We start from the raw sequence: 16,816 nt of genomic DNA on the forward strand, positions 1-16,816 counted from the left end.
ACCTTATTTGAAAATAGGGTCTCTGTAGATAGAATGAAGTTAAGATGAGGTCATACTTGACTAGGGCGGCCCTAAATCCAATGATGGTGTCCTTATAAGCGGAGGAAGACTCAGAGGCAGACCACAGGGAGAAGGCCATGTGTTGACAGAGGCAGAGAGCCAGCATTCCAGGCCTTCAACCTTCAGCAGATCTGGGCCTTGCGAAGATGTTACACCTGTCAGAGCCAGAAAAGAAGAAAAGAGACCCACCTGGAAGCCATGTTGGGGAGTGGCCGAAGGGGCGCGGGAGCCCCGAGGAGCAGCCAGGCTGGGGGCCTGGTGTGGGGTGGGCTGGGAGTGAGTGGGGAGAGAGAAGTGGTCTCCCTGCAGGAAGGTGGAGCCAGGAAGGGGCTGTCCATCTCTGAGGAGAGACCAAAAGGCCCCTAGCAGGTCCTGGACTAGGGCAAAGTGCAGGACTGAACTCTTTTCCTCCCTGTGGTCAAGAATCTAACATGCAACTATGATTATAAACTGGGGAGCCCCTTGGAGACCCAAGAGAGTGCTCACACAGCAGCACCCTCGGGGAACCTCGAGTCCAAGGCTCCGCGGGGACGGAGGCTGCAGAAGCCCAGGAGGAGCTGCCCCGAGGACCGCAAAGCTCAGAGCCTGGGCGCCCCTCCAAGGGTTGTTGGAGGGGCGTTTGGGGGCGAGCTGAGGGGTAGAGTGGACTGCAGCCTGGCTATAAGTGGCTTTCGGTGGGTGGCCGCACTCGCTGGCTGGAGCTTCTTCACATCTGACGAACCAGCGCAGGGGTGCCACCAGGCTCACAACCTGCGCCAGTCTGCGGCAGCACCATCATCGCCCCCGCTGCGGCTGCCGACTCGAGGTCTGACAGATGCACACCTGCGGGGCGGTCCCCGCGGCGCCACTGGACACGCCCATGTGACTGCCCAGGCTCGCCCCGCCCTGCCGCGCGAGACTGGGACCCGGGCGTGAGATCCGTCCCGCCGGGCGGCGACGCGCAGGCGCGGCGCGTGGCGGCTCGTCGACCTCCCGGCCTGCCCCGCGATCGCTGACGTCGCGCAGCCTCGTCCCCGCTGCTGCCGCCGCCGCCGCCGCCGCCGCCGCCGCCGCCGCCGCCGCCGCCGCCGCCGCCGTAGTCGCCGCTGCTGTCGCCGCCGCTGCAGCTGCCGCCGCCGCCGCTGCCGCCACTGGAGTCTGCGCCTCGTCAGTGCGTCCAGTCCCGCGCCCGCCCGCGAGCGGCCCGCGCGCCCAGCCACCGCCGCCGCCGCCCGGACGGCGCCCGGGGAGGAGGTGGCGGGCCCGGGGCCGCGAGAGCGCGGGTGACAGGCCCGGCCTCGCGGGGAGGCCCGAGCCGGCGGGCGCCCCGGCCCCGCACCGCACCAGCTGTTGATGAAGCATGTCGGCCACCAGCGTGGACCCCCAGGTAGCGGTGGGGCCGGGGTCGCGGGGCCGGGCGCCGGGGTCGCGGGGGCCCCTCGCGGAGCGGGAACTCGGGGTCGCGGGGGCCAGGATCGCGGGGCCCGGGGTCGCGGGGCCCGGGTCGGGGTCGCGGGGTCGGCGTCGCGGGGCCGGGCCGACGTCGCCCGGGACCGCGGGCCCGTTGGGGCCGTAGCGCGCCGCCCGCCGGGAGGGGTTCTCGTGGGTAATTTTGTGTTCTCGTCTCTGGTGCTGTCCGCTCGCGCGTCTGGGCCTGCGGCGAAGCAGAGAACAAAAGGGCAAGATAATAAAGGTGAGCGGAGTCCGGATGGCGGTGCGGGCCGGGAGCGGAGGGGGCGGCGCTCGCCTAGAGGGAGGAGGAGAGGTCTTGGAAGCGGAGTTTTTCTCCTTCCTCTTCGGGGAGGTGAAACTTTAGGCTGTGATACTGGGGGAGACGTAACAGGTCGGAAACGGAGTTTTCAAGGAGAAGCAAGCAAATCGGTGGTGAGAGTTAACTCCATCTCTCCCTCCTACGGCAGGCTGGTTGATTGGGGTGGGGGAAGGGAAGGAGGCCGGGGGCCGAGCGACCTGCCTGTCTGCGGCTCCAGGTGTGGGGCTGGCCCTGGGGCGGCCGCTGGCCCTTGGCCCTGTACGCTGGCGCCTTACCCCAGTCGTAAAGCCCCTGCCTTTTGAGCCTCTTGGGATACTCTGGCTTGGGGTCCACCCCCCAAACTCCGTCTTGGGAGAACTGGTGACGCTTCATGTTTACTCCAAAGACTGTTTTGAACCAGTGTGTGTGTTACTCGGGTGTAACCAAATACGGTTATCATGTTTTGAGATTGGAGAAGGCCCAGCACTTATTTACCTTTCCCTTCTTTTCCTGGCTGAGCGTGGTGACAGTGGAAAATAAGAGCACAGCCAGATAACAGTTAAGAAGCGTCGTTCAGTTGCAGGCTTCCCAGCTTTGCTGCCCGCGTAGCCAGGCTTTGGGAAGCACCGTTCTCTGTCTGGCAGACATAGATCTCAGACCACATCATCTTTACCAAAACCTGGTTACGAGTTCCTTGCATTATTTTGTCTGCACCTGTATTTTGTCCACATCTACCAAAGTACGATTAATTTTTATCAGAAACGTAACCGAAGTTATTGAGAGTTTTGTATCAGTTTTCTAATTAGTTGTGTATCAGTTCTGTAACGTCTGTGCCCATTTTTAAGTAAAAGTGGTTTCTAGTAGAAGTTGATGGGTATAAACTTGACTATCTTTAATTTCTGTGGTTAAAAATAATTTTAAAAAAATTCAAAGGTAATATTTTGCAACTTCTCATTCTAGTACAAAATGGTTCTTTGCATCAGAAGGATACAGTTCATGACAATGACTTTGAACCCTACCTTTCTGGACAGTCAAACCAGGTGAGTTTATCTCTCTTTTTTTTTTTTTTTTTTTTTTTTTAGCATTTTTACATTTATTTTGACTGAGGTTTGTAATAAACCTTTATTAGCGTATTCTTGACTTTATTATCCTAAACAACAGAGAAGCAGACTATAAAGTTCTAGAAATAAAGGAAGAGGCTGACAAAGGCTTATATTGAAGAGCAGCTTCACGTTGAAGGTGGGGCATGAGTGCGGGAAAGCTGGTTTTCTCCCTGGAGGAAATGGCATCCCACACGCCTGGCAGGCATGCGGGATTCTCGTCGGCCTTAGCACTGGTGGGTGAGTGATGCATTGCGTTAGACAGAGTGGGGGTGTGCGTAGTTCTCTGAAGTTTTCCGGTGACTTTTTTTAGCTCTGGATGATTGGACTTTTGGTCTAGGAGCAGCTAGAGCAGGACTGTGGAGTGAGACTCCGGCCTTGGGTTCTTCACAGTACTGCTGACTGGGACACTTCTTCGATGGCTTGCCCTCTCTGTGCTTGCTTCCTTTTCTTAGGACAGTTGGAAGAGATGGCTCCTGATAGAGCTGTGGGGAGGGTGAGACTAGATGGTGCCCAGAGAGCTCAGGGCGGTACCTGCGTGAGTTGTAGCCACCGTTCTCCCAGGTGTTGCAGGCTTTCTCAGCTGTAGCACTAAGGGGATTGTGGACAGAAACACTCTCTGTCTGGGGGGCATTGTAGGATGTTTAGCAGCCTCCCTGGCCTTCGTCTGTGAGATGTCATTAGTATTTGCGTAGCACCCTCCGCATAACAACCAAAAATACCCCGGCAAACATCTGCTGGGGGGCTAAATTGTCCTGGTTAAAATCACTGGGCCAGTTGGAGTTGAGGTTTAAGCCAAAGATCTGCCGCTTTTAAAATGCACAGTGTACGTTTGCTTTAGAGCAAAATCAGGCTCCGCCTCTTCCCTGTGGAATGAAGCTAGTCTGCCCTTCTGTAGAACATCTTAGAACTTTTCTCCATTCTTCTCCTCCTGCTGCACTTGGCAAGTCAGCAGCTGAGGAGCCTGAGAGACCCTGTTCAGAGGGGCCCCCTGAGGGCCCACCCCTCCTCTGGGCAGGACAAGGGGCTGCCCGGTGATGGGCTTTCAGCCAGAGGTGATGGCAGGAAGTTAAGTGGACTTATTTATTTCTCTCACATGATTTGTTCTAGCAGTGTTATGTGTTGATTTTAACCAAAATTTCAAGGGGGGGGGTTGCTTCACTTGAAACATTTCTTTATAGGGTAGGAGCTTTTGTTCCTCAGGAGGATGTCCTTAAAAATGGAGTAGGTGACTTTGTGACGTCAGTGGAGTAGTCCCAGCTGGCTCACGCTGGAGAAGCTGCGTGGAAGGACCGTGGTGGGTTGGTGCTACCAGTGGACAGCCTTAAAATATCCTCTTCATCCTGTGTGTTAAAATGTGTACTTGTCAGCAAGATGATTCATCAGCACATCACTTGGGAGTGAATTTATTGAGAAAAGTCTTAATTGAGAACAGACCTTCCAGAAATGCCCAGTTGTTGCGGAGTGTAGGAGGCGTGCAGCACGGGAGGGCTCTTAGATCCTAGTTTTCCCGGCCTTTTCGTCCTACGGATGAGGAGCCTGAAGGCCAGAGAGGCTCTGCTGTGCCTGGTGGCAGAGCCAGGCTGTGGGCTGAGGGTCGGTACCTCTCACCCAAGTGTGCAGCGGGGTCCTTTGGTCCTGTGTTTGCCACTCGTTTCTTCACATGGGCTGTGATGCAGTCAAGAGTCCCTTGAGATTGTCACTGCCTCGAGATGTGGACTCGGCCGTGACGTCCAGCCCAGACTGCTAGTGAGGAGGCCGGAGCGGAGATTGGTGTGGCAGGAAGCACTGAGCGCACACTTCCTGTCCGTCCGCTTGGCCTTTACCGAGGTGTTGCTGACGTGAGATGAACTGCCCGTGTTTGAAGAGGACGGTTTTACATGCGGCCTTGCCCTGGTGCGCGTGCGCGCCTGTGGAGCCATCACCGTGGTGGGGGTCGAGGGCGTATCCGTCAGCCCTGGGCTGCTTTCTTACCTTTTCTTAACCCAGCTGTGGTTTGTAGTAGCCAGTTGGAGACACTATATGGTGTTCTGATCTGTGAAGCCTTAATGCTGCGGATGACTTGGAAAGTATTTAAAAGCACGCCTTTCAGTTAGTTGACTTGTACCACACTCTAGTAGGACTGCTTTGCTCGGGGTGGGTGCTGCTTCCCTCAGAAAGGCCTTGGGGACCCTGCTCTCGGTGTGTGTTTTCTTTCCTAGTGGCACCCCGGGGCATCCTTACGTAGCAGCTCTGGATCGCCTTCTGTGACTTGAAATTCAGTCAGCTTTTTGGACACGACGGGGGGAGAGGAAGTATGGGGCGTGGTGGGGGCCTAGGGGCGAGGGTGAGGGGCTCTGGGTGGGGCTCTGATGCTGCTGGATTGTCCTGCCTTTGCCCTCCTAAGGGCCTGCCTGCTTTCTGGTTCTCTGTTTTTTTCTCTGAAAGGTAAGGAAAGACTGCAAGGACCCACAAAGTTCCTGCTCAGAGTTTTGGAGACAGTGCCTCTGAGTTTGGTGTAGGTGCTGCTGGCCAATTGCCAGGCCGAGCGTGTGGACGGAGGGGTTACTGGGGATTCTGCGTCTACACTCAAGCACTCAGTTGTCGGCAGCCTTGTCAGCGTGCCCGGTCACGTCTGACGTAGACAGAAAGGAGAAAAGTCAACTTTTTCGTTTTTCCTCTTTAATAATTCAGCTGTGTTCTAAGTGTAATGAGAAGCATTCACCTTTTAGGAATGTTGTATAAATTTACTAGTTTCAGGTTCTAGGGCTGATCATTTGTAGTTGGTTTAAGCCATGCTGTTGGTCGAGTCCTCTGATGAGATGTGGGCAGAGCTGCCCGGAGTGCTGGGGGCTGTTCCGCCACTTGAGGGTCAGTGTGGCATCTCTTCGAGACCTTGTGTCCACTGTCTCTCACATGCCGTCCGTCCTACGTGGTCGAGCTGACACGTATGCCTCTCTGCTCTCTTGGCAAGAAGCTCCTGTCTGGCCACCCTGAAGGCTCCTTCCTTGAAAATGGTGCTCAGTTGTCACCCAGGGTTTCTGTCAGGTTTGGGGTGGACTTTTCACCCAGCGGCACAAAGCTGGACGCATCGATGCCTTCTTGCGGCGCCTGCCCCATGCAGAGAGCCTGGAGGAGCTCAGCCCGTGGCTTCCTGCTGCTCCACAGTGGCCCCGGGGGCCTGGGCGGGGGTCAGGGCGAGCACTTGGGCACGGGCACTGGTTGCCGGTGGCTGCGTCTGGGAGCCGGGGGCGTCGTGCTGCCAAGTGGCATCGGGACACTGCTCACCGCTGTGAAGCTGCTCAGAGCCGCGCACCTCAAGGCGGGAGACAAGCACAGAAATTGTGTGGGTGTCGGAAGCCGTGGTCTCCTCTGACCTGACCTGCAGCCTGAAGCCCAGGAAAAGTGAGTGCACTCCAGGATTTTCCCCAGGAGCTGTGGGCGTGGGGGGCGTGCTCTCAGCCCTGGGTCACTTTGTCACTGCTTTCACAATTGCCCTTGGTACTTCCCCTCTTGAATAGTTTATTCCAGCCCCCTGCATCCCCCACGTAAATGCTTCTCAACATACGAGGTGTTCCACGTGCCTTGGGTGTCTGAAGCCTTGGGCTTTCTGTTTCTCCCTCCAGTCCCTCTTCTTGGTCACTGTAATGGCTGAGTCACTTTATTGTTTGTGAACCTTAAAGCATTTGAGTAATTTCAGAATTTCTTCTCAGAAAAATGGATATAGGAATCAAATGTTCCAACTTTCAAGTAGGTGGTTTTGGTCATTGAGCATGAGGGTTTTTTATAAAACTGGTTAAGTTTTGTTTTAAGTATAAAAAACTTAATTATAGGATAGGTTTATGGGTTTATCGTCTTTTACTGTTTGGTTTTTCAAAGAAAGTCATCTAGGGGTAACTGTCACGACTATTTGAGTTTATTTTGTTTGGAGTGCCCATTTTGTTTATCGCTTTTGACTCGGTCACAAGGAGGCGCCCTAAAAGTCCAGCGCTTGGGGGTGTCTTTTCTACTGTCATTAGACTAATTCTGCCTTGGAGACCTGTCAGCCTCCCTTTTTTGAGTCCCTTAGTTATACAAAGACTACAGTTAGACGTGTCACACATGAAAGTGGTCTTCGGGGGGCGTGGTTTTACCCGCGTCGTCCTTAAAAGAGATTGTTCTATGCTGCTCCTTTGACTAGCCCTGCGATACCTCTGCGCAGAAGTATTGATGCGTAAGAGAAAGTGCGCGATTTGTCGTCATCCCTTTGGTTTCTGCACCCACGTCCCTGGCAGGTGAACTTGGGCCTCTTGACCTGGGCTGCACAGCTAACTAAGTAGATGGCGTGTTTGCTGTCGCAGGAGCCCAGCTGGGGAGCGTGGTGTCTGAAGAGCCTGAGGCCACGGCTGGGCGGGCTTCTGAGGGGCTGGGCGTGAGCTCGAGCAGCACCCGAACCCTGCGGCACCACTGGCGGCCTTGTGTCCCAGCTCTCGGGGTGGCACAGTTCAGTTTCGCTGACTCGGGGCTGGGACAGTCAGCCCGAGCACTGCGGACAGCGGGCCCGGAGCCCTGGTGGCGGGGGGTGGGGGGGTGCGGACTGCAGCAGGGAAGGCCCCACGGGTTCTCCTGCTGTTCCTGGCAACTTTGCCTGTTACTCCGCTGCTTCACTCTTGGACTTTGGAAGGAGACCCGGCAGATGTGGTAGGAGATGGGTTGCCAGTAAGGTGGGGATGAAAATGGATTCAGTTCCCAGCACCGGAGGTCACTGCATGCAGCCTGCCGTGCACCCCGCAGCCTGGTGGGGACAGACGACGTCGGGAGGACTCGGCCAGGGCCAGCTCGGAGCCCTGGGGATGGTGGTACGGGTGGCACGCAGCGTCTTCTTAGTAAACCACGGCTGCTTACCCTGTGAACTTGAAGTGGGGCATCTTCGTTCCTTTCGTCGTATGAACTTAAGTGTTCAAGGGAGAGCTGCGGTCCAGGTTATTTCACGATTTTCCAGTAAACAGCTGCGGCCTCACTGGTGCTTTCCTCGTAGTGACCTGCCTGCATTGACCCGTCGCGGGAGGAGGGGTCGGAGTCCTCCCAGGGCCGCCTCCGCCTTGGTCCTGCCTGTGGCTGGGTGACGGATTCAGGGGTGCCGGCTGGCTCGCTTCCTCTTTCCCTGGACAGTCCTGGCTGGAGGTGGCTGAGAACTGCCCATCTGCACGATGGGGTCTGTGTGACCAGGGCGTTGGGCTTCTCCATTAATAGTGAGATTGGGGTGGACTCGAGGGACGTGCCGTGGGTAACATAGGACGTGTGGTCTCACGTTCTAAATGAGGTCCTGTTGTGCTTAAGGCTGAAGTGCGGGTCAGAAGTGAGGTGCTGGCCCCGTGGGCTCAGTGTTCCGTGGCCGTGCTCCTGTGGCTCCGGTTGGATTCGTGGCTGTGTGGTTTGGATGCCACGCAGCCCCTGGGTCCTCTCTTCTCCCGAGTGCATTCCTTGTGTGCGAGGGAGGACGCGTTGACGTGGACCCGGCACCGAGGTGGGCGCCCAGCTGGTGGGGGCGGAGAGTGCTGACCTCCCAGGGACTGACTCTCCTCAGAGCAGCCCCTCCTGCGGGCCCAGGGTGGGTGGAGGCAAGCAGGGAGGTGGGGCTGGGGGGGCTACAATGCGGGGCCAGAGTGACTGAGATCCTTTCAAGGGCAGTGGCTCTGGCGGCTCCCCTGCATTCAGAGCACTGATGACGGCCACTTGTCTGGCTTTTTCTACCCCCTGAGAATCTCAAGGATTTGTGTTAACAGGCAAACAGTTACTACTACATTTTAAAAGTGATTCTGGAATAGTCTGCCGTCAAGTGGAGCAGCCAACAGGAAGGAGACGTGATTCCTGAAGCCCCAAGAATCCTAGGATGGGGCAGGGAGGGAGGAGGTGGCAGTGGAGACCGGCAGAGGGTGCCTGGGTCAGCACCATCACGTGCTGGGCCGGGATGTGCTGAGGAACTGGCCTGTCCTCCACGGGGACTTCTGGGGGTTCCAGAGAGATACTCCCTGTTCTCATTCCAGTGAAGCAGAGCCTCCTCCAGTCACCTGGGACACCAGCCACCCTTTGCCGGCCAGGGCAGCGGGTCCTCTGACTGGACGACAGGTGCGGGGTGGGGGAGGAGGGCTCCAGCCGCCACTCTGCTTGTAGAGCTCTCTGGTTACTTGGGAGAACTATGTAGAAATCGGACCAGAGAACTCCACGTTTGCCCCCACTCTTGCTTTCCTTCACAGCCTTTCCGCTCTCGGGCCCGGTTCTGACCAGGACCCCTGGGTGAGTCTCTCTCCAAGGAGACGTCTTCCCAGAACTGCTGACCCCAGGTCTAAAACCCGGCCCTGGGCAGCTTTCCTGAGACCCCCCCCCCCCAACCCAAGGGGAGGCCCTGCAGCTACTTAAACTCCTCACAGGGGTTCCGGCCATCACACGGAGGCATGTTCTCAGTAAGGGTCTCCCCGCCGTAGCCAGCTCCCCTCTGAGAGCCCCAGGAAACGGTGGGGACTGAGGGGGCCAGACCCCTTTGGGCTCAGGGGTAGGGGCGGGGCGGGAGTCCTGGGGGTCATCCAGGTGAGTCATCAGCAAGCCCGTAGCCCTGAGTTCGTGGCTGCTGTTGGAAGTGTCTGCTGCGTCTTTGAAGCTTTCTCACTTTGCGCTGTGCTGCCCGTGCTGTCAGTATCCTGCGTGAGCATTATTGCCAGTGGGACAGAGAGCTGTTCCTCAGGCTGAGTTCCTTGAAGCGGGTCACTCTTCCAGGTGCAGTGGAGGCGTTGCTGAGAAGATTGCTGTCGCCTAACTGGAATCCAGATCAGTTGCAAGTGACCCTTTTTGTTTGGAGTGGCCCCTGGGTCGTCTGGGCGTCGCCCTCTCTGTCCTGGCTGGGCCCCCTGGGAGGGGAGCCGGTGCTGCACAGGCCCGTTCCCCACCAGCCCACGCTGAAGTAGCCTGCGCTGACGTAGGCGCGCTTGCCGTGGCAGCGCCTCCTCCGTGTCGGGACGCGTCTAACGCACCACTGCTTGTTTCCACAGAGTAACAGTTACCCCTCCATGGCCGACCCCTACCTGTCCAGCTATTACCCACCATCCATCGGATTTCCCTATTCCCTCAATGAGGCGCCATGGTCTACCGGAGGGGATCCTCCAATCCCATACCTCACCACCTACGGACAGCTCAGTAACGGAGACCATCATTTTATGCACGATGCTGTTTTCGGGCAGCCTGGGGGCCTGGGGAACAACATCTATCAGCACAGGTTTAATTTTTTCCCCGAAAACCCCGCCTTCTCGGCCTGGGGGGCGAGTGGGTCTCAGGGGCAGCAGGCTCAGAGTTCAGCTTACGGCAACAGCTACACCTACCCGCCGAGCTCCCTGGGCGGCACGATCGTGGATGGACAGACGGGCTTTCACAGCGACACCCTCAACAAGGCCCCTGGAATGAATAGCCTGGAGCAGGGTATGGTGGGCCTGAAGATCGGGGATGTCACCACCTCTGCAGTCAAGACGGTGGGGTCAGTCGTCAGCAGCGTGGCGATGACGGGCATCCTTTCCGGCAACGGCGGGACGAACGTGACCATGCCTGTGTCGAAGCCGACCTCGTGGGCGGCCATCGCCAGCAAGCCCGCCAAACTGCAGCCGAAGATGAAGGCGAAGAGCGGGCCCGCCGTCGGGGGCGCGCTGCCTCCTCCGCCCATAAAGCATAACATGGACATTGGCACCTGGGACAGCAAGGGGCCCGTGCCCAAGGCCCCGGCTCCACAGCCCCAGCCGGCCCCCCAGGCGGCCCCCCAGCCCCAGCCGGCCGTGCAGCCCCTTCCCACCCAGCCTCCCGCTCCGGCCCCACCACAGCATCCGGGCCCCCAGCAGCCGCCCCAGACCCGCTGGGTCGCCCCTCGCAACAGAAGCACGGCGTTCGGGCAGAGCGGGGGGACCGGCGGCGACAGTAACTCTCCCGGGAGCGCCCAGCCCAGCGCCACCCTGAGCCCGGAGTCCCACCCCGTCCTAGAAAAACTGAAAGCCGCCCACAGCTACAACCCCAAGGAGTTTGACTGGAACCTGAAGAGCGGGCGCGTGTTCATCATCAAGAGCTACTCGGAGGACGACGTGCACCGCTCCATCAAGTACTCCCTGTGGTGCAGCACGGAGCACGGCAACCGGCGCCTGGACAGCGCCTTCCGCGCCCTCGGCAGCAAGGGGCCCGTCTACCTGCTCTTCAGCGTCAACGGCAGCGGCCACTTCTGCGGGGTGGCTGAGATGAAGTCGCCCGTGGACTACGGCACCAGCGCCGGGGTCTGGTCCCAGGACAAGTGGAAGGGCAAGTTCGACGTGCAGTGGGTCTTCGTCAAGGACGTGCCCAACAGCCAGCTGCGGCACATCCGGCTGGAGAACAACGACCACAGGCCGGTCACCAACTCCCGGGACACCCAGGAGGTGCCGCTGGAGAAGGCGAGGCAAGTGCTGAAGATCATCGCCTCGTACAAGCACACCACCTCCATCTTCGACGACTTCTCACACTACGAGAAGCGCCAGGAGGAGGAGGAGGTGGTGCGCAAGGTGAGTCTGGGCCCCGGGGGTGGGTCGCTGGCAGGGACAGGGACGTCTGAGCGTTCGTCACCCCAGAACCCGGGGTCCTTTAACAGTTGTTAAGCAACACGGGCACACACAGTCTTGTAAAGGACCTGCGGGTAACTTGCTCCTTTTCTCTTTGTGAATTATGATGTTTTCTAGAACAGTGCTTCCTAGTCTCTGTCCAGCCAGGAACACTTAGAAATAATGTTCTGTGGCCCCGGGGTGGACAGGCGAGGCTGCTCGGGCAGATATCCCCACCGAGGGCCTCCCTGGCCGTTGCCCTCCGCAGTGGGGACGCTCTGGTCTAGGGGTCGCTGCTTATTTCTCTCTTGAAAACCCAATATTCCTGCAGTTTTTGGAAACCTGAGTTTGCTCGTCTAGAGAGAGTAGAAGGGCAGGGGAGGGGGAGGTTGGAATGCAGGCAGTTCATAGCTGGAATGTGTGCATCCAGAGTCACAGCGCAAACCCTTGGGTGGGTCTCTGAGTGGGTCCCAGCCTCCTGTGACAGCCCACGGAGTGAGTCTGCTTTGTAGGAGATCAGGGCTCAGAGACCTGTCAGTTGGCCCAGAAATGGGAAAAATAAGGACATCGTGACACACTTGGCAAAGCCACTTTGTTCAAGAAAGTTCGTCCTGAGATTCTTCCTGCTTTTTTGGTGTTCAAATGTTCTTTCTTTCATGAAATGTCAGTTGATAATCGGTGGGTTTTCAACCCCTGTTTAGTCCTCTGTATTACAAAAAAACGAAGCGTTACTCATCTGGGAAGTTCAGTGTCCTGAGTGTTTTCCGGCAGAAAGGCTTGTAAACGGGACGTACAGAGAACACAGTGCTGGGAGCAGTTTTAAAGTTGTACAAAACTAACAGCTCACAGTTTGCAAAACTTTGAAAGCAGGTTGGTCCCACTCTCACTCTTGGGAGGAAAGGAGAAGGGCTTATTTTCCAGTTACTGCGAAATTGGGTATAAAATGAAACACCGAGTTGCTGGATTTGCAGGGACAGGACGGAGATCGTGCTCATGAGACTTGACGTCCCTGGTGACTGGGCGCCGGCTCTGCGTGTGTGGCGTCTTAGGTGCTGTGGCTCTGGGTTCTGCCGGTTGTGATGAGCTGAGGGGTAAACTTCTGCCCTGCCCTGGTGGGTGTTTGAAGGTGCTGGTGACCTAGAACTTGCCTCGTGATGGTGCACGTCAGGAACGGGCGGAGGAAGGAGCAGCCCTCCCTCAGACCCTCGGGGCCCGAGGCTTCCAGGTGTTACTGCGGCGGGCTCGGCCGGGGTGTCCTCTATCGCTTGGCTTTGCTGTGAGGCTTCCCCGGGCTGCTCCTCCCTCCCCCTGGGGCAGCGAATGCTCCAGAAGCAGGTGAGCGCCTGCGAGGAAAGGTGCACGAGCCAGCTGGGCTGAAAGCCTTTGTCCACAGGGGTCAGTGTTCCATTAACTCATGTTCTGGAAGCCCGACCTCTTGCTGTCCTGGTGGCCTCTCTCGAGCTCGCTGGGCTGTAGAGGAGTGGGGGTGGGTCTCAACTTGGCCCCAGAAACTTCCACCAGGACGCTTGTCTTCAGGGTTCGTTCTGGAGTCGGGCAGCTGGCACTGCTTTCCATGCAGGAGTTGGGTGTGTCCTTAAGAAAGACGTGTACTGAGGTGAGGTTGGGAGCAGCTCCCTTAAAACCCTGGGCTTGCTGGCGAGGCCACCGTCACCAAGAAGGCCGCCCTGGAGGCTCTCAAGAAGTCCTTTTGACTTTTTGTTTATCAGCTGGAGTTTGACTCCATTGCTTTGAAATGATCATGATGCTCAGAAACACATTGTGTTGACAGGTGAGATGCGCTTGCCCTTCTGCAGGAGTGCTGGCTGGCCTGCACCTCAGCCGTCCATCTGAAAGCCAGCTGGCTCCTTAGGGAAGCACCAAGTCTTGTGGCAGCTGGGTCAGACCCAGCCCTGCGAGCCTCTGGGTTTTAAATGTAGAAACAGCCACTCCTTAGGGCACTTAAAATAGCGCAGGTTTTAAGTGACAGAGTCAAGCTGAAGAGTTCCTCATACGACTGGCCTGGCCACGGTCCAGGGTCCGCTCTGCACAGGCACGGCAGCTCAGTGGAGAACCGGGCAGAGCCAGGGTTAGGAGGGCGCCTCTTCTGTTGGGTTTGCTGTGAGAAGAGGCTGTTTACAGTCTCAGGGGCGGTGGTCCTTGTAATGGCTGAAGGGAGTCGGGGCTTTGGGAGGTGCCCCCCCTCGTCAGCACCACTCCAGCCGCAGCCACCTTGAACTCGAAAGAGAGGCTCGCGTTGCTCTCCAGGAGGGGCGGTAGAGCTCCTAACCCTCCCTGTTCGGAGTTCAGGGTGGGGAGGCAGTGTTAATTCTTGGAGCTGCAGCCATCCACCCACCCAGCCCGGCTCACCCACGTGCTCTGGGGCTTTTCAGGACGGTGAGACGGTTTGAAAAGCACCGCAGCTGCCCTGCCCTGGTGACGGCACGGAGGATGTGGGGGAGTCGGCGTCATATGGACCTGAAGACACATGCAGTCCGTTTCTAGCAAAAGAGAGGGTTTTGCTTGCGTTGTACATTACACGTGTGGTGATCCCGAATGTTTGGGAGTTGCGTCATCGACCAGCCCCCGTCCAGCAGTGTCCTTTACCAGCTTCATCCTGCTTGAGGGGGGCAGGAGGAGGGGGACTGTTCCGTGTCTCAGCTGAATCGTAAGGAGAGGCCCAGATGGCTTCCGGCAGACAGGCAGCCGTGGGGAGGGATGGAGCTGTGGGTCACAGGCTTGTCACACACTTTGGGAAAGGTGGTCCTCTTGGTGGGAGGAAATAAACTGGCCGGGGAGCCTTCCCTGCCCAGGTGGCCACCGTGTCAGGCGGTTATCAGGCGCCCATTCCGTGTGGCCAGGACCTGAAGCTCGGAACTGTCTTGGGCGGTGGCCCCTGCAGGGAGCAGGGTCCAGATCTGGCCACAGCACCTCGACCTGGAGGGAATTTGCGTGGCACGTTCGCTCGCTGTGTTAAGCTTCTTTTCTCTTTCTACAGGAACGGCAGAATCGAAACAAGCCGTGAGGACGAAGCAGGCTCTGTACCGTCAGGCGTGGGGCTGGCGCGGTCGGAGGGTGTGTGCTTGGTGCTGTATCTTGGCGTCGGCTCTGGCTGGCCTCGGGCAGGGCTCGACTGCTCGCATCTTTACGTTCTGTGTAGTTTATTTTTGCCCAGATGATCTGCATTTGTTTGTATTTTTTCTATGTATTATAGTATTGTAGAACTCACTAATAAAGGACTATGTTTTCATCAGCTTATCAATTACACTGACCTAATGTGAAATTAAGTATCCTTAAAAACCTAATCCATCCCAAAGATTTATTATTATTATTATTATTATTTTTGGTGAAAATTATGTTCTTATATTCACAGTCATTTAATATCTCTCTATGAGGCTTCTTGTCCCCCACCCCTTTTGCTTTAATAGCGAGCATAAGAAACCACGAGTCACCTGGCATTTCGTGTGTTCTGTTCAAATGCTTCCCTCCAAGATGCCGACGTCAACAAACAGGCTGATGATCGCCTTGTCCGCTGCTTTGCCATTTCACCCGTTACCTGTCTGAGATGCTAACCTGCCCGTTTGATTTCTACTGGACAGAAGGGTAAATTTCAGTCCCTCCAGTTTGGTGAACCTGCTGTTTCCTTGGAACACGGGTCTCGCACAGCCACGCGCTCCCGGCGGTGACCACCGGCCCGGGCGTGGAGGCCTTGCTCGTTGTGTGCAGGCCGTTCGCCCCCCCTTTCCTTCACTGGAGAGCCCTAATGCCGCTTCTCGTTTTTACGCCCAAAGCTTTAAACCTTGGATCTGGTAGTCCACACGGTGTGATGGGAGGTGCCACCGACTGTAAACTTCAGCGTGTGAGTCTAGTTTTCCTCCTGTTGAATGGGTACAAAAAGCAAAAAAACAGAGAAGCTGTTAGAAACTGAATTTGCTGTCGTGTCTTGTGGAACGAGGGGCCTCCGAAGCACTCGCCGCGGGAGTTGGAGCATGAAAGCGGTGTGCACGCCTGCCTGGCGCCCCGCACACGAGCCGGGCAGAGGCCTCCCGTGCGGAGCGCAGGTGCTTTCTGAAAACTGTACTCGTCAGGCGCTCCGAGTTACAGCTGAAGCCGTTTTATCTAGACTTGTATTTAGAACGTGTCACTTTCTCTGAACTGTTACTGCCTGTGTGGAGTCACAGACGACATCGGATAACTTCCTCCAGGAGAATACGAGCCTTAATAAACAGCACCTATTTAGCAAGTCGGCGGTCACTTCATTCCTCACCCCGTTTTTACCGGTTAATGTTTTACTTGCACAGCTGGTTAAAAGGGTCACCCCCAGAGGCCCGTTGTGTCTCCCGTGTCTGCCAGCCGTCTCTCACGTGTGCTTGGTCGTCGGGTGGCCTCAAAGAGCGGGTGGCTCTCGGCTCGTCAGGTGGTCAGCGGGCGATGCACTAACAGCAGTGCCGTGACAGGGTGCCCGGCCTCTACCTGCGGGTCAGCGGCAGAGGCCGTGACAGAATCAGCTACCAACCGGCCTGTGCGCCTGATCCTTAAATGGCACAGGCTCTGAAGGTGACCCCCGACGCTGCCGGCTTGCTTTATCAGAGGGCGGCCGCCCTGCTGGCTTCGGGGGCACTCGGGCCTGAACGTTCCCGAGGAGGGAAAGCTGCGCAGGTCGTGGTGTGGAAGGGTCAGCGGGGACCTTGCGTCACATCTCACTTACAAAGGGCTGCTGCTTGTCTGCCCTCCCCAAAACCCAGCCGGTCAGCCCACCCAGAAGCCCACCCGCGGGGAGTCTTAGCTTTGCGATGGCTTCTGTCCGCCCAGCGTGCCACACATCGCTCCGGCTCCAGAGGTTTCCTCAGAGGGTCTGACTGCAGACCGTGTCCTCACGGGCTGGCCTGTGGGCGGCTCTTGCGCACCTAGCGTTAAGCTGTCCAGTGACGGAGGCCCGGACAGAGGCGGGCTTGGCCTGCCGGTGGCCTGTGGCTTCTCCCTCAGTGGGGCCTGTGCCTCGGGTCCCTTGCCATCCAGGAAACATGGGGGGCGGGGGGGCTCATTGGGCACAACAGCCTGAACCAAGGCCCACGAGCAGGTTCTTGTCAGGGCGCGGGGTCCTCGTGTCCCACCAGCGAACGCCGTGGCCGCCAGCGGAGTCCCTCGCGCGGGCTCCTCAGCCTTGTGTGCAAACCGCTCCTGCCCCCTCCCCAGCCTCCCCTGCGCGCCCCCCGCGCTGGCTTCTCCTGCATCCTGGAGTCGCTTTTGAGCTTTGCACGCTCAACTTTTTTCGAAACCAGTGTGTTGTAAAAGGAATTTGAGCAGTTGTCCTGCACCACGTCTTTACTCCAGTGGCAGGATGAGTCACCAGGGAACCTCTTTGAGCT

The 16,816-nt window shown here is 57.4% G+C and overlaps 1 protein-coding gene across 3 annotated transcripts; it reads left to right on the top strand.

Annotated features, from left to right (window-relative positions):
• Positions 1-1,158: 1,158 nt before the first annotated feature.
• YTHDF1 (YTH N6-methyladenosine RNA binding protein F1) lies at positions 1,159-15,690 on the top strand. 3 transcript variants are annotated; one of them, XM_081257488.1, is made up of 5 exons: positions 1,159-1,426; positions 1,705-1,732; positions 2,750-2,829; positions 9,894-11,414; positions 14,446-15,690. In XM_081257488.1, the coding sequence occupies exons 1-5, from the start codon at positions 1,400-1,402 to the stop codon at positions 14,470-14,472; spliced, it is 1,683 nt and encodes a 560-aa protein (XP_081113614.1). In that variant the 5' UTR covers positions 1,159-1,399; the 3' UTR covers positions 14,473-15,690. The 3 variants fall into 3 exon arrangements, with proteins under 3 accessions (XP_081113614.1, XP_081113615.1, XP_081113616.1); XM_081257489.1 differs by having other exon boundaries at positions 1,160-1,426; positions 1,708-1,732; XM_081257490.1 differs by lacking the exons at positions 1,159-1,426; positions 1,705-1,732 and adding an exon at positions 1,822-1,923.
• Positions 15,691-16,816: the final 1,126 nt, after the last annotated feature.

Source organism: Mesoplodon bidens (genome assembly GCF_964165515.1).
Source record: "Mesoplodon bidens genome assembly, chromosome: 15".
In the NCBI taxonomy this organism is placed as follows: domain Eukaryota; kingdom Metazoa; phylum Chordata; class Mammalia; order Artiodactyla; family Ziphiidae; genus Mesoplodon; species Mesoplodon bidens.